The 21750-nt window shown below is 52.1% G+C and overlaps 1 protein-coding gene across 7 annotated transcripts in view; it reads left to right on the top strand.

The window, feature by feature from the left end:
• The window catches only part of DNMT3A (DNA methyltransferase 3 alpha), a 103098-nt gene extending 92908 nt beyond the window's left edge, over positions 1-10190 (top strand). For all 7 annotated transcript variants that reach the window (XM_082745054.1, XM_082745059.1, XM_082745057.1 and 4 more), the window contains 3 exons: positions 1479-1548; positions 2351-2469; positions 3492-10190. In XM_082745054.1, the coding sequence (XP_082601180.1) occupies positions 1479-1548; positions 2351-2469; positions 3492-3633 (331 nt within the window). In that variant the 3' untranslated portion in view covers positions 3634-10190. The remainder of the gene's footprint in view (positions 1-1478; positions 1549-2350; positions 2470-3491) is intronic.
• Positions 10191-21750: the final 11560 nt, after the last annotated feature.

Genomic DNA, 21750 nt, shown 5'->3' with positions numbered 1-21750 from the left:
ACTTTGTGGCTTCAGGTCCTTTGTTCGGAGGATGGTCTTCATTTAGGTTCCGTGGGTAGAGATATTAATGTCCAGGAAGGAGGATAACTTCATTTCTTCAGTGTAGTATTTGGATTATAAAAAGGTCTATGAGGAGAAAGGAATAGTGGTTGAGACAGCAGTTCAGGAGCCGAGTGAGAGCTGCCCAGTCTGGATATCTGTTATGTAGGGAAATGTTTTCCAGAAGGTTCTAAGAGGGGATTATCAACCTTGTACCTGTAAATTCTTCCCCTCATGTACTCTGGCTTCAGTCTTCACTCTCTCTGGGCCATTAGCATAAAATTGTAGGAACATCTTGAGTCTCATACCTGCTTTACAAAGCTGCCGTCTGTTGTGAAGGCTTATTGATGGGAAGGAGGCCTGTCCACGGGATGGCTGACCTGCAGACCGTTGTGTGTGCGCATGAACAGGGCGGAGGCTGGGGGCGTGCATTTTGGCCACGGGTCCCTGTGGGTCGCCACGTTGAGATGGTAGACTGCTGTGTGAAGTGTCAGAAAAGGTCAGCGCCAAAGATGACATTCCATGATCTGCTTCACCCTCTGAGAAGTGACACCTTCAGTGTCACACAATTGTAGTCTTCTGGGGACTGTGCAGAGGTTAAAGCCTTGTAAACCGTACAGTTAAGGTGCTTGCTTTGATGAGTTTCACCGTGTACACACCCATGCAGCCATCACTGTGGTCAAGATACAGAACAGTTGGTCACCCCCAAAGCTTGCTTTGTGATGGATACTTTTTTTTTTTTTTAAAGATTTTATTTATTTATTTGACAGAGAGAAATCACAAGTAGATGGAGAGGCAGGCAGAGAGAGAGAGAGGGAAGCAGGCTCCATGCTGAGCAGAGAGCCCGATGCGGGACTCGATCCCAGGACCCTGAGATCATGACCCGAGCCGAAGGCAGCGGCTTAACCCACTGAGCCACCCAGGCGCCCGGATACTTTTTTTTTTAAAGATTTTGTTTGTTAGCACATGGGTCCGGGGAAGGCAGAGAGAGAGGGACTAGCACACGCCCCACTCAGTGCCGACTCCCAAAGTGGGCCTCCATCCCAGGACCCTGAGATCGTCACCCTAGCCACGGTCAGCCCTTAACCAGCTGAGCCACCCAGGCGCCTCTGGGACAGATAATTCTAGAACTCAGTATATTTTATGACCGGCGAGAAGTCGTTGGGTTTTCCTTCTTCTGGGCTGGTGTTACCTGCTTATTTGTAGATTGAGACGCCGTGGAATTGACGTTTTGGGGCTAACGCTTGGACGGTCTGTGGAGGGCTGCAGTGTGTGTGCGTGTGTGTTCTGGGGAGTTTGAAGGGGGTTATGATGGGTGCGGCTGACAGCGGTACTCCCTTACCTCTCCGTGAGTCCTGCCGGCCGGGCCCACACTGCCAGCCACAACCCCCCCCCCCCGCCCCCGATCTCTATCGTCACCTTCTCTTTCTGCCTCCTAGGCCATTGGCATCCACTGTGAACGATAAGCTGGAGCTGCAGGAGTGTCTGGAGCACGGCAGAATAGCCAAGGTCAGCCCCGGCGCCAGAGCCCTCTCTCGGCTGGGGGGTAGGGAGAAGGCCCGAGAGGGCAGGCCGAGCCCAAGCACTCTCCAGGCCTGTGTCCGCAGCGGGTGCGGAGAACACAGTTGAGGTGGCCCCGGGGTCGTGCACCCACTGGGCCAGAGGGGAGGGCCCAGGGGAGAGCCTGGAGGGCAAGGAGAGCCAAATCAGAAATCCTTCCCGGTCCTCAGTCTGTCCTGGTTGAGCTTCTCCTGCTGGTCCCATGAGGAGCAGAGGCTTAAGAAGTCTTTGCCGAAGTCCCTGGATCTGCTAGGTCTTGTCAGTGTTTTGGCCACGCCCTCTTGCACGAACCTTCGGGACGGCGCATTCTGCGATGTGGAAGCTACATTTCTTTCCGGAGAAATCTCCCGGAGCGTGTGTACCAGGCGTCGGGATCTGGGGCTGCAGGCGCCCCCAAGGGGTCTGTCGGGAGCCCCTCAGTAATTCGGCAGCCTTTTGCCTGCAAGTCACTACACGATGTGCGAGAACCTGTTCTTAGAAGACTTAGGAAGTTCAGCGGCTCGAGCTGCTTCTTCTCAAGTCTTTGGCCTGTGAGACCGGACTAAGGGTGGCCGGGTGACCTCCGAGTGGGAAGAAGAGCAGGGCAGTGGGGTCTGCAGAGGCTCACACCGGACCCTGAACCCCAGACACCTGTGTGGACCAGGCCTGGTCCGGGTTTGAGTCGCCGGTCCCGGCTTGTGCCTGGCGCACGTGGTGGACGCGTGGCCAGCAAGTGGGGGCTCATTCCTCTTTTCCTCTGCTCGTCTTCCAGTTCAGCAAAGTGAGGACCATTACTACGAGGTCGAACTCCATAAAGCAGGGCAAAGACCAGCATTTCCCCGTCTTCATGAATGAGAAAGAAGACATCTTATGGTGCACTGAAATGGAAAGGTAGTACCCGAGGCTGTGTGCTGGCGTCCTGGGGCGCGTGGCGCGTGGCGGTTGCGGCCTCCGAGGGAGGGCTCGCTGCCCCTTCCATCCGGCCTCGTAGCTTCCGCGGATACCACGTGAGCAGTGGGTCTCCCCGAGCATTTCCCGGCAGGTTCCTGTGCATTGTAAGGCCGGGCCCAGGGTCAGAGGGGTCTAGGAGTGGATTTGGGGGGCCATGGCTCCCCGGGGGATCCCGCCAAGCTCCCAGGAAACAGTGCAGCTCCAGGAGCTTCCCCCACTCGTGCTGCCCATTTTGGGGACTTCACAAACTGGGACCGCACAGCCTCACGCCCTGACTGGGTGCAAACCAGACCCACGGGCTAGACGGCCTGGCCTGCCAGTCGCCCCATGGAACGGCAGGTTAGCCACAGTGACCCTTGACACAGGCGATCAGAGCCGCCAGAGGCCTGGAGCTCCTCTAGTCAGACAGGAGTTTGGCTCCTTCGTTGAGCTCTTGCTCCCATGGGAGAGGTCCTAGGGATTCGTGTTTATTATGGACAGACTTCGGGGGCCTGCTGCACCCCCTTTCCAGCAGGACATATCCTGGAGGCATCTCTCACCAAGGCCAACGTTGTTTCTTTTCTTCTTATTTTTAAATATCTTTTTTTTTTTTTTTTTTTTAAGATTTTACTTATTTGAGAGAGAGACCACAAGTCGGCAGAGAGGCAGGCAGAGAGAGAGAGAGGGTGAAGCAGGCTCCCCGCTGAGCAGAGAGCCTGATGGGGGACTCGATCCCAGGACCCTGAGATCATGACCTGAGTTGAAGGCAGAGGCTTAACCCACTGAGCCCCCCAGGCGCCCCCTGACTTCGTTTCTGTCACGTGGCCACTCCCGGGCAGCGGTTGGCTTCTCTCCCTTCAGATCCACGGCACGTGGCAGGGTGCCCGAGTCATGGCTGGTGACCAGGACAGGAGACACAGCCGGAGGGCGCCCACCCGTGCTCACCCCCGCCCACCCCCGCCCTTTCTGCCTTCTCTCCCCAGGGTGTTTGGCTTCCCTGTCCACTATACCGACGTCTCCAACATGAGCCGCTTGGCGAGGCAGAGACTGCTGGGCCGGTCGTGGAGTGTGCCGGTCATTCGCCACCTCTTCGCTCCGCTGAAGGAATATTTTGCTTGTGTGTAAGGGACATGAGGGCAAACTGAGGTAGTGATACAAAGTTAAACAAACAAAACAAAACAAAAAAAAAAACCACAAAACACAACAAAACACCAACAACATGAGGATCGAGAGGAGTATCAGCACCCAGAAGAGAAAAAGGAATTTAAAACAAAAACCACAGAGGCGAAAGTACTGGAGGGCTTTGCCTTGCACAAAGGGTTGGACATCATCTCCTAATTTTTCAATGTTAACCTTCAGTCCTATTTAAAAAAACAAAACCAAGCTCCCTCCCTCCCGCCCCCACCCCTTTTTTTTTGGGTCAAACCTTTTGTTTTCTACTCTTTTCAGAGGGGTTTTCTGTTTGTTTGGGTTTTTGTTTCTTGCTGTGACTGGAACAAGAGGGGTTTTGCAGCAAAAAAAAAAAAAAAAGAAAAAAGAAAAAAAAAATCAGTAACAAGAAATAGTAACAATACCGGGAGAGGAAGGATCGGAGAAAAGGAAAAAAGGAAATTCTATAGAAATCTATATATTGGATTTTTTTTTTAAACTATATATCTTTTTTTTTTTTTTCGTTGTTGTCTCTAGCCTGATCAGATAGGAGCACAAGCAGGGGACAGAAAACAGTGACACTCAGCGGCAGAATTCCCTCCCAGCCACTGAGCTGTCTTGCCAGCACCATTCCTGGTCCTGCAGAACAGAGCCCAACTAGCAGCAGGGAGACAGAACACACAAGACTCTTTTACACAGTATTTCAGGTGCCTACCATACAGGAAACCTTGAAGAAAATCAGTTTCTAGAAGCCACTGTTACCTCTTGTTTACAGTTTATATATATATGATAGATAGGAGATATATATATAAAAGGTACTGTTAACTACTGTGCAACTCGAATTCATAATGGTGCTTTAAAACAGCGAGACGAGTAAAAACATCAGCTTCCACGTTGCCTTATGCGCAAAGGGTTTTAACCGAGGCTGGAGAGGGGAGGCAGCTTGAAGGTGAGCGGTTGCCGCCGTGGGCTTTCCCCCGGTACTGAGCAGGGCGGAGGGGGAGAAGCCGGGGCCACGTTCTCCCGCTCCTCCCTGCCCACGGTGGGGGCGAGAGGAGCCGGCTCGGCCCGTGGAGAGCTGACAGTGGGATTCATCCAGGCTCATGCAATAACCTTGAGACGGTTTTGTTTTTTGTTTTTTGTTTTTTTTTTCAAAAAGGAGACCCCCTCGGTGAGATGGCAGGATAAGGGGTCTTCATTCCCAATCTCTCACATTAGCCGATTTGAGGGCTCCTTGTGGTGGGATCAGAAATAATCCAGAGTGTGGGCAAGCGACCGTTAAAACCCCACCTGGAGCAAATAAAAAAACATACAAAACGTACTGGTGCTTTCCTGTCTAAGTCGCCTTTTGTGTGTTCTTTTATGAGGCCCTCACCGTCCACCCTCTGTGCACAAGGCGGCCTCCGGCCCCTGGAATGTGATGTTTTTGGTCATCTCCAAAGGCTGCAGTTTTCTACTGGGAGGCTGATGACACCTTTGGTTCTAATTCTTCTTATGGTTCTGGTTATAATTATGTTCGTTTTTCAGATTTTTCTTTAAGAAAACAAAAACCCAACCCCCTCCTTTGCGGTTTCAAACCAAGGTGCGGGGAGCAGGGTGCTTCTAGGTTAGCGGTGGCCCTGGTGCCCTGGCTCCCCACCCCTCGGGCCAGGTGGGCCACCGGGCGCAGCGACAGCTGGGCGGCCAGGGGAGTCCCCCAGGGCCAGCCCTCCGGGCGCGTCCCTCTTCTCTTCTACTTCCCCTCTGAGTCACGCGTGTCAGGGCTGGAGGGAGGACCAGGCCGTCTCTCTCCTCGTGTGTATGATTGGAGTGGTGTGTATTTCTTTTCTAGTACTTGGTCTGATGATCGCTGTGCTCTTACCCGGAGCCGGCAGCCCCTGGAGCTCCCCAGTGCTCGGACACTTGGTCCCACGTCCTGCCGCGGCAGGCCGCCCGGCGTTGGCGGTAGGCTGGGCCAGCACTGGGGGCTCCAGGGTGAGGGCCCAAGGGGCAGATGCTTGCCTGGATAGATGGGGTGTAGATATGTGGCATATAGAGATATATATTTTATAATGGGAGGGGGGATAGCACCTCCTGGGACTGGCAGGGCTGGGAGGTGTGCTGTGAAGCACATGGTCCCAAGTTCGCATCCCTAGAAAAGATAGGGCCTACTGTGATAGGCGCTATATAAATACATAGATAGGGTCACGTATAAGAAATGTTATGTAGTGGGGAGCGGGCCGAGGGGGCTCAGTGCTGAGCCTCGGGTCCCACCGCAGACGGAAGCCCCACACTAATCAATCAATCCCACACACGTACACGGCAACCGATCTCCGCCGATGCGGACTGGGCGCACTCACACATGCACACCGCCGGGGGCTCCCAGCGCCCTCCTCCCCGGGATTCAGGACTTGGTGGCGCCGGCCCTGCAGCTCTTTACCTCTGTCGCCCTGATTGCAGGTAGACTCTCAGTCCCAGAAGGTGCTAGGTGCTGAAGGCAGGAAAAGGAGGAGGTTTCATTCCCGCAGGTGCCCTCCTCTCGCAGGTAGCGTTCTCTCTCTTTTGCCCCTGGTGATGTCAGATTCTTCTGTTAGCAACCTGTGATACTGACCTGCAACTCTAGGCACCAGTCAAGTCAGCCCTCAACTCCCCCTACCTATTCTCCCCCAACCAAAATAAAATCCACATCCAGGTCTGTCTCGGCCAGGGGGCTTCCATTGGGGAAAAAAAAAAAAAAATGGGACAGTGAAACTCATCTTTTGAATAAAGTAAATTAGTAATTGGTGACCAAACGAAACCAAGGCTTTGAATCCCTTGCTCATTGCTCAGGAGGAAGCCCGCAGCTGGTGGCCACAGTCTCCTGGGCCTCTTAGAGGTGCCTGGTCCTGGGCTTCAAGCTACGTGTTTCCTGGTCAGATCTTTTTTTTTTTTTTTTTTTAAGATCATGCCCAGTTTGCTTGCTGCCAACTCTGTGATGTGGGGGCAGGTGGCGTGGGGCTGGAGCAGCTGAGGGGGGGGGACACCTCTGCCTCTCCCTCATTGGAATCCCTGTACCTAACCTGTGGTGCTTGCCCTTGTCCCCTCCTTCTCCAGCCGGGCTCCATCCTCCCGGCCTGGGTCCACCAGCACCACTCCAGGAGGGCTGCGGGGAGGAGGGGCTGCCCCCGGCAGTCCAAGGTGCTCCCTCCCCCACTGGCCAACGCTATGGTCTTCGCAGCCCCCAGTGTCAGGAACAGCTCTTCACAGGCCTGCCTCTGCGAACAGACTTTCCAGCTCTCCTGGCCCTCCTAGACCTGCCCACTGCTTACGCGAAGGCGTTTGCCTTTCCCGATGGCCCCAAGTTTCACGCAGGGGGTTGGTGTGGTGGCCGCGGAGGTGGCAGGCCTGAGGGTTGAGTGTGGGCTGCCCAGCTTGCTGGGGGGAGGCCTGGTTGTTGTGGCTGATACTTAAAAGAATACTTGTTTCTCCTGGTGCAGCAACCTGACTAGGCCCCAGGATGGACCAGATCAGAGTTCACAATCACCAGCTTTTCTTCCAGCCCACCCCATGGGCTTGGTTCCCCCAGTAGAACTGGGGAGGGTGCAGGGGACCTTGAGAATGTGCCAGCTTGGCCATGCCCGATGCTCGCAACAGTCCGCTGCCAGCCCTGGGCGGGGTTGCTTCTGGGGACGCGGATCTGGTCGCCTCCTAAAGGAAGGCTGTGCTTTGGCTGAGGCAGGGTCGTGTGAGGCGCTAAGGAGGGGATTGTTGCACTTGCTGTGGGTGAAGCTGATGGTCGAGGCGTGGAGCAGGAGAAACCAAGAAGGCCCAGGGAAAATTTTGTAGTATGTCCCCAGTGGGATTTTTCTTTCTGATGAAATTTGCCCCTGGAAACCAGGGTTTCTAGGGACCGAGGGTGATGCCTCCCCGTTTGTTGCCAATGCCAAGTAGAAGGTGGTGCCAAAGAGATCGGTGGTTTTTGTCTAGGAGGGTGGGGAGGGTTGCCGGGGGCTTGTGCCAGGGTCCCAGAGCCGTTGGTCGCCCACCTGAGGAGGAAGTGAGTCTCCTCCAGGCGGCTGCTGAGCCCTGTGGTCTGGGTCTCATGCCGCCTGCTGCTAAGCCCCTTCCCCTTGGGATTGGCCGGAGAACAGTAGGCTCGGGGTGTCGCAGGGAGAGGGTTCTTGGAGTTGGCAGATGATGCCATGAGTGTATTACTATCTGTTTTTCTCTCTAGACCCCAGAACCTTCCCGCTTTTGAACATTCTTCTAGAAAGCAAACTTCCCCCAAGAGCATCCAGGACCTCTTAGCTTTTGAGACAGGCCTGGGAGTGGTTGGCTGGTGGAGATGCCCATGGGAGTCTTGGTGAGTCGCTAGGGTGTGGATTGGACCCGGCAGACCGGGCAGCAGGGAAGGCTGCTGGACCTTGAACGGGGCTCGTGAGGGTCGGCTCCCCATCCTTCCTGCTTTCGCTGGCGCTTCTGGGAAAGCCCAGATGGGGATACCCACAGGAAGGTCTGTGGCAGGAGCGAGGGAAGGAGCATCTCGGAACACGTCTGGGGAACGTGTTCTCCAGGAAAACCGCAACCCAGAGTCTTCCTGGGTTTGATGAGCTAGGTGTACATAAAGTTGATCTTGGAGGAGGTTTTGAACTCCTGTAGCCATTCTGCTTGGCCAGAGGCTTGCTGTGGCTTTCGGACCAGTCATTTTTAGAAGACTTGCAGGAGCCCCCTCAAGCTGTGGATTTGGGCCTTGGGGCCTCCCCTGGCACGGTGATCTGGAGAGGGCTGGCTGTTGCCTTTGGTCGAGGGAACAGCAGACCCAAGATTCTGGTGAGAACAGTTTCTCTCCGGGCCCCATTCTGATCCAGGGAGGTGAGGGATCTGAATTTGTCTTCGGGCATTGTCTAGTTGTTTGCTCCCAGTGCTTGTGATCAGAGGTGACATCGGAGTTGTCCTCCGCCGGAGAGTTGAAGGCTTTCCTCCAGCACAGGTTGGGGGCGCGTTGCGGAGGCCTGGCCCGGAGCTAGCATGGCCTCCTGGCCAGACCGTGCTGAGGCAGGGACTAACTGTTTGCAAAATCTGGGAGGAAAGAGAGGGTGATAGTGGCAAGGATAGACTCCATGGTTCTAGCAGAAGCTCTCGAATCTTTACATTTTGGTAAAGGAAAGCCTGGGTATCTTTGGGAAGCGAGGGCAGCCCCCCTGTCTCCGTGTGTGTCTCAGAGACCTGGCTGAGGTGGGCCTTTGCTTGGTGACCTCTCGCCCATCACAGACCCTGGGCAGTGGAGCTTCTGGGGCAGGAGAAATAGGCAGGTCTAAAGCAGTGCAGACAAGGACCGGAGGTCCCTTTGCTGGTTGTGACTGGCTGAATTGCCCGGAGGCCCGCGGACTCCTGGAACTCTGGTAACTGGAAAACCTCCCCGACGAGGGCTCCTCCACCCGAGGGCCGAGGGCCGAGGGAGGGCGGGTGGCTCCCCTCTCTGACCCCAGCCCCCAGCCCCGCTGCCTCCAGCCCCTTCCTGTGCCTGAGGAGATGAGCAGGGATCTAAAGCCTCACACCAGTCCTATTTCACTTCCCAGAACTGATTCGGTCGCACAGCTCTAGAATTCACCAACCAACCAAAATGCCGAAATTTCTTAGAATACGCAGAGGGAGGAGATGACTCAACAAGGTGCTAAAACATTTTATTAAAAATATATATTGTTAAATTAAGTCTGCTGTCTGGACAATGACTGTTTGTTTTGTTTTCTTGTAGTGGAGTTTAAAAGAGACTATTATTTTACTCTGATATATTATTATTAAAAAGGCATTTTAACTTTGTACTTGAAAACTAAATGAGCGATTTCATGTGTTTTAGCTGAGGCATTGAAGTAGCGGGTGCTTACTTATTTGTGGGAAATCATGTATTCATACTGAAGAATAAATTCTGTAGCTGATTTGGTAATACCTTTTACTGTTACAGACGATTTCGCTTTGACCCCCGCGGCAGAGCACTTTTACTCCACATTCCACGCAGCTAAATGCAGGACTTACCCCCTCCCCACCCACCGTCCCCCTCCCCCACCCCAGCCTTTCTCCTCAGTTCCTCTTTTTTTTTTTTTTATTCCCTTTGGATTCCTTTCTTTTTTTCTTTCTTTCTTTTTTTTTTTTTTTTTTCCATTTATTTGTTTTCCTGGTTCCAGCATTCTTTCACCACTGTAATGTTTATTTTGTTTTTGTTTTTGTTTTTTAGGGTTGCTTCTCTATTTATTGACAATAATAATGTACATTTCACAGTCTGGTTCTGGGACATCCAAGGAGGGGCGTGGGAGAGGGGGGCCCCCCCAGTGGGTCCCCAGCTCCGTCCCCCGGTGTTCTGTTGTATCTCTGTGTAAGTGATGCTCGTGACATAGCTGTTTATGAAATAATTAAAGAGGTCAATGCGTACAGCAGATGTAGAAAGTCTGTCCGTTCCGCCTTCATCACATTTTTTTTTTGTGCCCAGAAGAATATAATAAAGCTCCTTTCTAATGTACTTGTGCTGGAGAACACTTGAATAAATGGACTGTTTTTGTGCAAAAAGAAAAACGGAAAAAGCACCGTCATAATGTCCTTTTGTCTTGCGTCTCCTTCCCCCTGACATGACTGTTCACAGCCTTCCCGGAGGGGTCAAGTGCCCGAGCTGGGAGGAACTGGCGTTGGAGCCCGACAGTGTAGTTTCTCGCTTGAAAACGTCACCTGCGTGAGCGTTAAATAGGGGCTGCAGACCGTGGGTGAAAAGAAAAGGACAGTTTGGTCAACCCGAAGCTCAGATGGAAGTTACGTAGTGAGACGAGGTCACTGAAAAAGCAAGTTCTGTCCTGGGTTAAGGGGTAGGTGTTTTCAGGCTGGAGCTGTGAGAAGGGGGAGCCTCTCGTGCCAGGGCCTGGCTCAGGCGGATGGAGGGGTTTTGGTCATGGGCACCGTTCTCCTCCCTAGGAGGTTTCTTGGAGGTAGACAATCTGGACGGTGCAGGGGACCCCAAAACAGATGGAGGCATTTGGCCTAAAAAAAGGAGAGTTTGGCAAACACTGACAGGGCAAGGCCGAGGGGCTGAGATTGTTCTGGGTAGTTCCGTAAGTCAGGCAGAAGTGCAGCCAGTCTGCAGGAAGTCAGGCCATTTCAGCTCAGCTGAAGGTAGATCCTTCTGTGCCCCTGGCCAGCAGTGCACGGGGCCCCTGGGAGGGGCAGTGAAGAGGTACTGGGCAGCCATTTGGGGTTACCCCTGGGCTTCCTTGAAACCCCGAGTCTGGGCTCCTCTTGCTGCCCAGCCCCTCCTCACAACTGTCTTGCAAGTGGACGGTGCCTTGTGGCGTGAAGAGCCCATTCGTACGCAATGTGCCCTTCATCCTCACGATTGTCTGTCTGAAAGTCACTAGTTCCCAGTCTTCACCATCTTAAAACCAGAATCTGAACACACATTGGAATGGGGTCTTCCTGCCACGTGTCCACTCTAAGACCCCGGCGTTCCCATCCCTTAAGTACCAAGCCAGTCCCGGCCGATGGCTCCTTGTCTTAAGGGAGGTTCATTCAAGGTTTCTTTCCTACCTTAGACTGTGGGAGAGTTTTAGGACTGCACAACTTTGTTGGCTGCTTTGAAAGAAATTCTAAAGGGGAAATTTGGGAAAAAGGAAAAAGAATAAGCTTTTCTCATGGGCACTTTTCTTCACAAAATTGTAAATGTACATTGAACTTTTATCCTACTTTTTTCCTCTGTTTTTCATTGTTGATGTAGAATGCTTTTTTTTTTTTCTTTCCTCAAATGGCTGCATGGTATTTTCTTACTGGATATCTGTTTCTATATATATGCATTTTATTTTAGCTATAAATAGAGCTGCAATAAATATCTTTATGTGCTGGGTTTTTTTCTCCTTTATATTTTGTATTTTCTTCTCCTTAAGCCAGATTCCCAGAAGTGGGATGTACTGGGACAAAGAGATGAAGGTTTGGATTAGCTCCTGACACAGTTGCCTGGTTTCCTCCAAGTGGGCAGCAGACCTGTAGAACAGATTAGCTCTGAGGCTCTCAGTTCAGGAAAAAACAAACAAACACACAAAAAACAAAACAAACCAAAAAACCATGGTCCTTAGTTGGACCAACTCAGAAAAGTGTTAATCCCAGTGGGGGATTGAAGGCTCAAAGCATCCCGCCCCCAACCCCCCAGAAACTAGAAATCTGTAGCGAGAAGCGGGAGGTGGAAACATCATCGGCCACTCAATTTTGAAAATGAGCTCATCAGGTGTGCCTACCTGCAGGAAGCCTGTGAAGAATGGAATTCACACTGAATCTTGGAGACTCTGGTTCCAAGGCTGAGGAGAAAAGGGGGGTGTCTTTACTATGGAGTGCCCCAGAGTCATCGGAGCTGGAGATGGCAGGCAGGCACTGTGGGGCCATTTCATCAGTAAAACCCATCTCGTGAAGTTCCTGCATGTAAACAAGGCACCATACGATGGTGGAGGAGTAGGGAGAGAGAGGGAAGGGGCAGAGCTGGGCAGGAGTGAAGTGACAGGGCCCCTAGCCCAGTGGGTCTGCCCAGGTGGGTCTGCCCGGGGCGGGGTGGAGACAGCGCCCACCGCCAGGCCCAGGCTTGCTGGTTCAGGAGAAACTTCCCTGGGCTCAGCAAAACTGACGTGGCGAATGTGGGGTGTACAGAGGAGGGAGGGAGACAAGAGGCTGTCTGGGGGCTGGCTGGTTGGGGAGGCAAAGGCATAGAGCGAGGCCAGAGGTGGCAGGCACGGGCAGTGGGAGTCCTTCCTGGGGGCTGTGGGTGGCAGGTGGGGGGCTTCCCTGAAGGAGAGTATATTTTGAAGATGGGGGCATAAGGAGGTCACATCCGAGGGGGACTGGGCTTCCCTGCGACGGGCTCCCGACATCACCCTCAAAGCTCCCTTTCTCTTTGGTTCCAATTCACTTTAAAAGAACAAGGCCCGTTAACCTCGGTGGCATATTCTGTTTCTCTCTGCTGGAATCCTGGGGGCGTGCAGCTGCGTTGGGATGAAAGGGCCTGGAGGTTTGGGGGTTGTGAAGGCCCAGGTGCCCTGAACTGTATCAGAAGGGAAAGACAACAGCATTTAGATGCTGGGATCTGAGTCCTGAGTGACCTAGGGTGAGTTAGCTACACGTCTTGAGCTCAGACTTCTGCCTGGAAACCTGGAGGCCCCCGCCTTTGACCAGCCCTTGCCTGGCCCTGACTGGGCTCATGGAACAGTGCCATGAGTGGTGTAGATCGCCCGGGTTCTGCCCGGCCCAGTGCAAGGACTCCTGGGATCTCCCCGTCGTTCCTTGCCCCAACCGGTCCCCGCTGCCTGCTCGGGGATCTCCCTCCACGAGGCCTGCCCTCATCTGTCCTCCTGCTTGGCCATGGCTCGCCTCTGTCTGGCCCCATTAATCTCTCTGTTTGTCCCTGAGCATTTCCTTAATGGCACCATCGATCTTAAACACTCAGGCACACTGTCCCCTGACCTTCCTCCAGATGCCCTATTTCTCTGTTCCACTTTACAGCCAAACTTGAAAGCACTCCTGGGATTTGAGGACTTGGCTCTTGTACACCTGTTCTCCTCCGTCTGCCCCACGTCACCTCTCGGGAGCTGGGGCTCGAGGTGGGGGGAGCACCTTCCTCCCCGCAATGTCTTCTTCCCATGGCTCCTGACTTCGTGCCCCGTATCTTCCTAACCCCCCTGGCTTCCTTGGCTTTTTCCTGTTCTGTATCTGTTGGAGGGCTTGGGGCTCCTACATCTGTTTTCACGCTGGCGTCCCCCGAGGCCCGGGTTCCTGTCCAGCTGCCTGCTTGGCCTTTCCACTGGGGTGTGAAACGGGCACTTCGAACATGACCTGTCAAAAACAGAACTCTTGGGGTGCCTCTGATTCTCGGTTTCGGCTCAGGTCCCCATCTCAGGGGCATGAGATTGAGCCCCGTGTCGGGCTCTGGGCTGGGCATGGAGCCTACTTCAGATTCTCTCCCCCTCTGTCCCTCCCCTGCACGCGCTCTCTCTCTTTCCCTCTCCAAAACCAACCCCCCCCCCCAAAAGCATCAGAACACTTGTTCTCCCCCTGGCTCGTTCCCATACTTCTCCATCTTGGTAACTGGCACTTAGTTGGGTCAGCACCCGGAGGCTTGTCCTCGGGTCCCCTTCCTGCCACCTCCCGCTTGCCGCCTGCCAGCTTGCTCTGACACACCCCTCTCTAAAAATACCCTCATTGGGGCCATTTTCCACTAAATTTTGCAGCTTATCCCCAAGTCCTCATCATCTGTCCCTGGCTGGTGTCTGTCCCCATCACACCACAGCAGATCTCTCGGCTCTGTTTCTGTCCCTTCCAGCCCATCCAACACACAGAATAATCATTAAAAATGAAACCCTTTAAAAACCCATCGGCCTGGGTGGCTCAGGTGGGTAAGCATCTGCCTTCCGCTCAGGTCGTGATCCCAGGGTCCTGGGGTCGAGTTCTGCATGGGGCTCCCTGCTCAGTGGGGAGCCTGCTTCTCCCTCGGCCTGCTGCTCCTGCTGCTTGTTCTCTCTCCCCCAACCCCCACCGTCAAATAAAGTCTTAAAAAGAACAAAACCCATCAGTTGCATACCCCTCCAGCCAGGGTAAACGGTTCTTGCCCTGGACTGCAAAACCCCACCTCCCCAGACGCTCCAGCCACCGGCCCCCCCTCCCTGGAACGCGCTGAGCTCTTTCCCGTCACAGAGCCTTTGCACGTGCTGTACCGTCCACCGGGACAGAAATCTTGCTTGCCTCCCTCCTCAGCCTGTTTGCCCTCCCTCAGGTCTCAGCTTCCTGCCTGACCACTGCCTGTCACATGCTTCTGTGCCCGCCCCTTTCTCGCCCTCTGGACTTCATGCTCAGGATGTGGCTTACCTGTGTCTTGTCTCTTGTCCTCACTTAAATGAAATCTGGGCAGGAGCGGGGACTTTTCTTGGTTTCTGTGCTATTCCCCGGGGCCCGGACCAGGTCTGTACATAACAGTTTTGATCACTCTTCTGACTCACGTGTGTGGAGTGCTCAGTACGTGCCAGAAATCATTCTTTATTTATCACTTAATCTTCCCAGCCCTCTGTGCTAACTGCTATCCTCCCATTTCACAGATGGGGTATAGACTCCACTCACAGTCACAGGCAATGCCCAAATTTCAAACCCTCTCCACAAACCACGGTCTCAGAGTCCTGGCCCTACTCTACCTCTCACACATCTTGGGCTGGTCCCTCAGAGTCCCTGTGGCAGTTCCCTGCTCCCTTCTCAAGGGTCCGGGTGTGCAGCCCCTTGCCCTTCCCTGCTTAGTCTCGGCTCCTTCTCCAACCACCGGCCCAGTGGGCTACCTGTGCAGAGAGCTGGAAGCCGGGGCATAGGGGAGCCTCGGTAGATTTATTTTATAGCTCTTCTGAGCACAGACATTTCTACTGGCCCTACTTTCCCTGGGCTCAGAGTACGATCTCCCCTCCCCTAATTTTCTGTTTCAGCCTTTTACTTCCTTTGCAGTTCTTGCCGTAATGAGTAATCATTTTGTTTACTCACTGATTGTATCACCCTCACTAAAATGGGAATCCAGGAGAGCGGGAATGGAATCTGTCTGGTCCTTTACTGTAGCCCACGTAGTGGGTAAGCAGTAGAAATAATCGCACCATCGTCCCTGTTATGGAGGGAAAGTCCTGGAATTTGAGAAGGTGTTAAAACAGGGCCCCGAGGATCTGGAAGGTTACATGCTATGCGTGTGGCAGGTATGCAGGGAGATCTGAGGACACATCCCATTTCTCACAATACTGTCTTTTAGTCAAGACAAAATGTGTTTTTCCATTCATTCGAGTCTCTTTTCTATCCCTCAGGAAAGTTCCCAGATTTTCTTCGGATACGTATTATGTATTTCTTGATAAATGACCTTCTATGTAGTTTGGTCTTTGTGTCACTCTTATGAATGCGTTCCTTCCTTCCAATGTACTTTCTAACTGGTCATATCAGTTACAGGGGATCTTTCTAAAAGGCCAGTCTTGCTCAAAACCCTTCGGTGACTTCCTGTTGCCCCGGGATAGACTCCACACTTGCTCCCTGGCTTACAAAATCCTGGGGGGGTCTGGCGGGGCATCCCCATTCCCCTCCTTCTCTCTTGCTTTTTGGGGTTCAGCTGCTGCACCTGCCCTCCCTCTGCCTGGTCCCTACCCCATTACCTCCTCCCCAAATCACCTTCAGTTCTGAGCTTAATGGAGACCCCCTCAGGGGGAAGGGGACCCCTCAGATGAAGTCAGATTAAGCTGGGACACTCTATTATGCTTTCCTGTATGACAGTGGGATCAGGAAAACTCTTCTCTGGGAGGCAGGCACCTGCCCGCCTTTTCTGCTGCTGATTCCCCGGCCCTAGCATCGTGCCGGCAGGCACCAACTGTTGAGTAAAGGCGCGTATCTAGACAGCAGTTGTGTGTCCCCCACTTCAGGTCTGGAGCACCCAGACATTCAGGACTGAGGACCCCCACAAGAAGGAAGACACTGTAAGCTTCTCATCTGCCTCCCATGGCTTTGAAGTAGAAGACAATGGCCGGGGACTGTCACTCCACGGGCTGTCATCCAGCCCTCAGCAGTGATCTGTATGAAGGCGGCGTGGCATTGCAGGGGATGACAGAGGCGAGGATCTCAGGATAAAAGCACATGGAGTGATTTCGGCCGGGAGGGAAACGCTCTGTAAATACTCGGTCGAATGAATGAATTGGGTATAAAGCAGGCACGGTTGGAAGCTCCAGTAGCATCAAGGGTGTCAAAGTGATGTGATTACTTTTTATCCCCTTACCTTCTGTCTTCTCGGTTGTCTACAATGGACTCAGGCAACTTGTATGATGAAAAAAAAAAATCCCTAAAATTGTGGTCAAAGCTTTTCCGCGACGGCACTGCACTCAGTGGCCACCAGAGGGCAGGGCTGCCCTACTGTCGGGGACCGCAACCTGCCGACCGAGATTTTTCTAAAGACTTGAATGTGGAGGTTTCATTTACTGGCCTAGGGGCCTTCCTGGTGACCGAAATCAATCCCATGTCCCCCTTAGCTAGATCTCAGCTCTCCAGATTGGAGACAAAAGTCTTCTTTTTTTTCCCTTCTTGTGTGAAGAGCACAACTTGTCCCCGGGGCCCCCACTCCATCTCTGAACCGACCATTGATTGAGAGCTGAGAGTCTTTTCTGAGAATGGGACTTGTCCCTACCTTCATGGAGCTTGTCCCAGGCTTCAGATTCACACAGAAAAACTCAGGGCTGGAGAGATTCTAAACCTTGCAAAAAAAAGTCAAGACCTTGCTTCAGGGGGTGCCTGGGTGGCTCAGTTGTTAAGCCTCTGCCTTCGGCTCAGGTCATGATCCCAGTGGGCTGGGATGGAGCCCATGGGGCTCCCTGCTCAGCGGGAAGCCTGCTTCCCCCTCTCCCCTCCCCCTGCTTGTGTTCCCTCTCTCGCTGTGTCTCTTTCTGTCAAATAAATACAATCTTAAAAAAATAAAAAAGACCTTACTTTAAGAACCTGTGTTATTGTGTGTGTGTGTGTGTGTGTGTGTGTGTATTTTTGTGTGTGTCCATTCACACACACGCCCAGTGTCTTCTGCTCAGGGACTGCTCCAGGTACAGGGGAAGCCGCAGACCCTGTGCTCAGGAGACTTGCAAGTTCGGTGGTGGGTGGTACCCAAGGTGAAGGTGGTGAAAAGTGCTTGGAAGGAAAACGAGCAAGATAAGGGGATTGACAGCGAGAGGCTAGGGGAGCGGGGAAATCTCCGATGAGGTTCATTTTGAGCAGAGACCTTCATAAAAGGAGGGAGCTAGGCTAGTGCCATCTGGGAGAAGGCAGAGCAAGGGCCCGGAGGCAGGAGTGTGTTCAGGTGGCAATGTGTTTGCTCAGTTGGGAGTGTGTGTGTGAGCTGCGGGTCCGGGAGGCGTGTGAGGTCCCACAGATCCGGGGGGCTCTCGTAGATTCTGCCTTTCGCTCCGGCTGTGTTGCTGCGATGAAAATAGTCTGTCAAGGCACAAGGTGGCAGCACAGAGACCGGCCGTCCAGGCGAAACGATGGTGGTGGTGGCTTTGCACCTGGGCCACTCAGTAAATACTTGCCGAATGGAGCTGAGCTGTTCCCCAGGGAGCTGGCTTGATCCCCTAAAGAGAATAGAAAAATCACCATAGGAACAAAGCCTCCGAAGGAAAAACTACCGTGGTTTTGGTGGTTGGGGTTAAAGGAAGATCTATTTCTGTTCTCCAACAGGAACCTCGGAGTTCTAAAGGGGAAAGGATCCTGGTCAGAAATCCCCAGCCACGTCTCAAATTTGACAGAGGAATTCTCTGAAGCCCCAGGCGACATGACTGATCCTGGTCACACAGTGGCTTGGTGTCTCTCTTTCTGCTTTGTTCCTTTTCTCAGGCTCTCAGATGGGCCCGTCTCTGTTCCCAGGACACAAATCACCCCCCCCCCCCCCGCCAAGGTTCCTAAGGTCTGCCAGCCAGTGACTCTGGTGCTTGCCACTCGGCCAGGTCATGGCCAAAAGCCCAACCTTGCCTCCTTCTCCCAGGACCCCGAGCTGGCTCTGGTCCTCTCGCCACTTAGCAGGCAATCTGGTTCTCTCACTCCCCATCCACAGCAGGAACAGATTCTGTCCTTTACCGACGTTTTCACGCAATGTGGAGAAGAGGGGGAGTTTGCAGCATCTCTCAGAATTACAAGTGCCCATGTCTTTGACCTGCAAGTTCTGCCTTTAGGATGTATTCCAGGGAAACAGCTGGAGACTCCTATCTCGGGATCACTGTTCAGCATACCGAATCCTGAAATCACCTTGTGCGAAATGCAGCCTGTGACTCCATGCTCTCCTGATCTGCCCCAGCTCTGGCCTCCCCTTCTGGGTCTTTCCTGTGGGCCCCTCTTCTGCTACCCAAGCTCTAAATGGGACTCTTTCTCCAGGCAAGTCTCCCACCACTTCCCCGCTCTGCGTGCTATTTTGGTATGACTCTCAGTTCCTTTGGTTTTCAGTGTCATCTCTATGCGGACTCTCCCTCTGTTAGGTCTTCCTTCTTCCTTCAATCCTGAACTCTTGACTGCCCCAGTCCCGTTCAGCCAGCTGCCATTTGTTTGTTTGTTTGTTTGTTTTTTTAAATATAATTCACACACCATAAAGTTCACCATTTTAAAGTGCATGTTTCAGTGTTTTTTTTTTTTAAAGATTTTGTTGATATATTTGAACAGAGAGAGAGAGATCACAAGTAGGCAGAGAGGAAGGGAAGCAGGCTCCCTGCTGAGCAGAGAGCCCCATGTGGGGGCTCCATCCCAGGATCTTGAGCTCATGACCTGAGCTGAAGGCAGAGGCTTTAACCCACTGAGCCACCCAGGTGCCCCTGGAACATTTTTTTTAAAGATTTTTATTCATGTATTTATTTGCGAGCATGCAGCGAGGCAGGGGGAGGGGCAGCGGGAGAGGGAGACACAGACACCTTGCTGAACAGGGACCCCCCCACCCCTGATGCAGGACTTGATCTCAGGACCCTGAGATCATGACCTAAGCCGAAGGAAGGTGCTTAACTGACTGAGCCAACCTGGTGTCCCAATTCCAGAACATTTTTATCACCCCCAAAAGAAACCAGTCACACTCATTCCCAAATCTCCCCGACCCCTAGGCAGCACGTGTTTCCTTTCTGTCTCTGTGGGTTTGTCTATTCTGTCAACGGAATCAGACAGTACAAACCCTTCTGTGTCTGACTTCTTTCACTTAACACTCTGTTTCCGAGGTTTACGCATGTTGTCGCCTGTCTCGGGACTTCATTCCTTTCTGTGTCCCAGCACAATGTCATGTTATGCCACGACATTATGTTTATCCGTTCGACAGTGGACAGACATTTGGGTTCTTTCCATTTGGGGGCTATTATGAATCAGGTTGCTATGGATATTTGTGTACAAGTTTTCGTGTGAACATGTGTTCAGTTCCCCTGGATGTACACCCAGGAATGGAAATTACGTTTCACTTTTGGAGGAACTGCCAAACTGTTTCCCAAAGAGGCTTCACCAGCATTCCCACCAGTGGTGTAGGCGTTCCCGCCTCCGGCCTCTACGGATTCCCCCCGGAGGGGCCTCATGGGGCTCTCACAGGCAATGAGTCCATATGTGAACCCTCTCTCCTTTGTCTTGATCCCTGACCCATAGCTGACTGTTCAAGCCAGCCACTTGGGGACCACTCTTCAAACTGGCTACATTCTTAACCTCTTCAATCAACTCATCAACAAGTCTACTCAGGGCTGCCCCCCAAATAGATCCCCAACCTTTCCATATGCCCATCTCCACTGCCAACATCCTATCCACTCACTTGAATGGTCTCCGTGGTCTCTGGTTGGGATCCCTACCTCCAGGCTTGCTCCCACCAATCTACTCTCTAGCAGAGTTAGTTAAAAGGAATTTTAAAAATTAAATCAAAATTATACACACACACACACACACACACACACACACATATATATATATATATATATATATATATATATTTTTTTTTTTTTTTTTCCTAGAAAAATCAGCTATTAACCAGAAGGGACTACGGCCTACAAGCCATCCCTGATCTGACTGCCTGTTACCTCATAGACCTTATCTCCTACCTTTCTGCCTTGGCTCACTCAATCTAGGCTCACAGGTTTCCTTACTGTTCCTAAAACCCACCAGGACCACTCCAACCACAGGGCCTTTGCCCTTGCTCTAGCCCCTGCTGGTACACTCTTCTCCCAGATGTCCATGTGGCTCTCTCCTTTGCACTCGTTCACACATCACTCAGTGACGCCGTCTCTTGCCCAGCGATCTGACGTTGTAACTCCTCCCCAGCTCATCCTTCTCTTCGCTTTTCCCCCCATAGCCCTTACCATTCTGTAACATAGTACAGATTGTATTTCTTGTCTTCCCTTCTGGAATATAAACTCCATTTTTTGGCTGCTTTGTTGACTTCTGTATCCCTTGTGCCTACAACAGAGCCTTGCCCCAGAGTAGCTCAGCAAGTGTGTGTTCAGTGAGTAAAGGAATGAATGAAGCACAGCCCGTCCCACCACTCGCCTCTTTTCCCAACCCCCAGTCTTCTGCCTCAGAAGTGACCACTTTTCGCTCTTTGTTCTGGCTGCTCACTCTGGTTCTCTGCCTAACGAGCTACTGCTGCTGGTTCTGATTTACCCACCGAAACCATCTCTTGACCTCCTTGGACACTGCTCCCACCTCCTTTCCATCGTCCCCAAGCTTGCATTCTACATTGTGTTATATCATCAGAACTACGTAAACAGTGTTCTCTGCAAAGACAAAATTGCACTCTATTTCCTTCCTTACCTGGTTTTTTGCTCCTCCTAGTGCTCATGGGTTGTATTGTTTCCTGCAATGTTTATTGCAATTATCACAAGCCTGGTAATTCACACATGTGGCACCATATTAGGGATTCTTAGGACTTTTTCTTCCTCTGTGGTCTGTGTCACAATTTGCAATTATACATCTCTTTGAATGTTTTCTCTCTTAAATGTCTGTCACTGGAGCATAAGCTTCTAGAAGCTTCTCTGTCTACCAGGGCATTCCCAACACGTGGCATCTCATTCCATTCCTGGCACATAATAGATACTCAATACATTTTAGTGACTAAATGAATGGTTGAAACTGTCCACGAATGTGGCCATTAGTAGCTGGTTGGTTTGACAAATTGTGGAGTTGTCCCTGTTCTGAAATAGTGTTCATTTAGAAACAATAAGCTTGAGAGGCTGAACACTCTTCCTTATCATCATTGTTTTGATTCTTTTTTTTTAAAGTGCATTTATTTTTTTCAATAATCTCTACACCCCTCTGGGGGCTCGAACTCATGACCCTGAGATCCAGAGTCGCATGTTTTTCTGACTGAGCCAGCCAGGTGCCCCTGACTCTGTGGGTCAGGAACTCACTTCCTCATTACTGTTTTTACAGCTTAACATTGTGGGGCACCTGGCTGGCTCCGTTGGAAAAGCGTGAGACTCTTGATCTGGGCCGGGAGCATGAGTTTGAGCCCCATGTTGGGTGTAGAGATTACTTAAATAAATGTTAAAAAACCACAACAACTTAACATTGTGTTTTTTTCCTATGAGACTGAAACATGGTTATGACGTCAGAAAATATAAAAAAAGAAGAAATAAA

This window comes from Mustela nivalis (genome assembly GCF_964662115.1).
Source record: "Mustela nivalis genome assembly, chromosome: 8".
NCBI classification, from domain to species: Eukaryota; Metazoa; Chordata; class Mammalia; order Carnivora; family Mustelidae; genus Mustela; species Mustela nivalis.
Note: the sequence above shows the minus strand (reverse complement) of the source record. Positions and strands in the feature narration are given on the sequence as shown.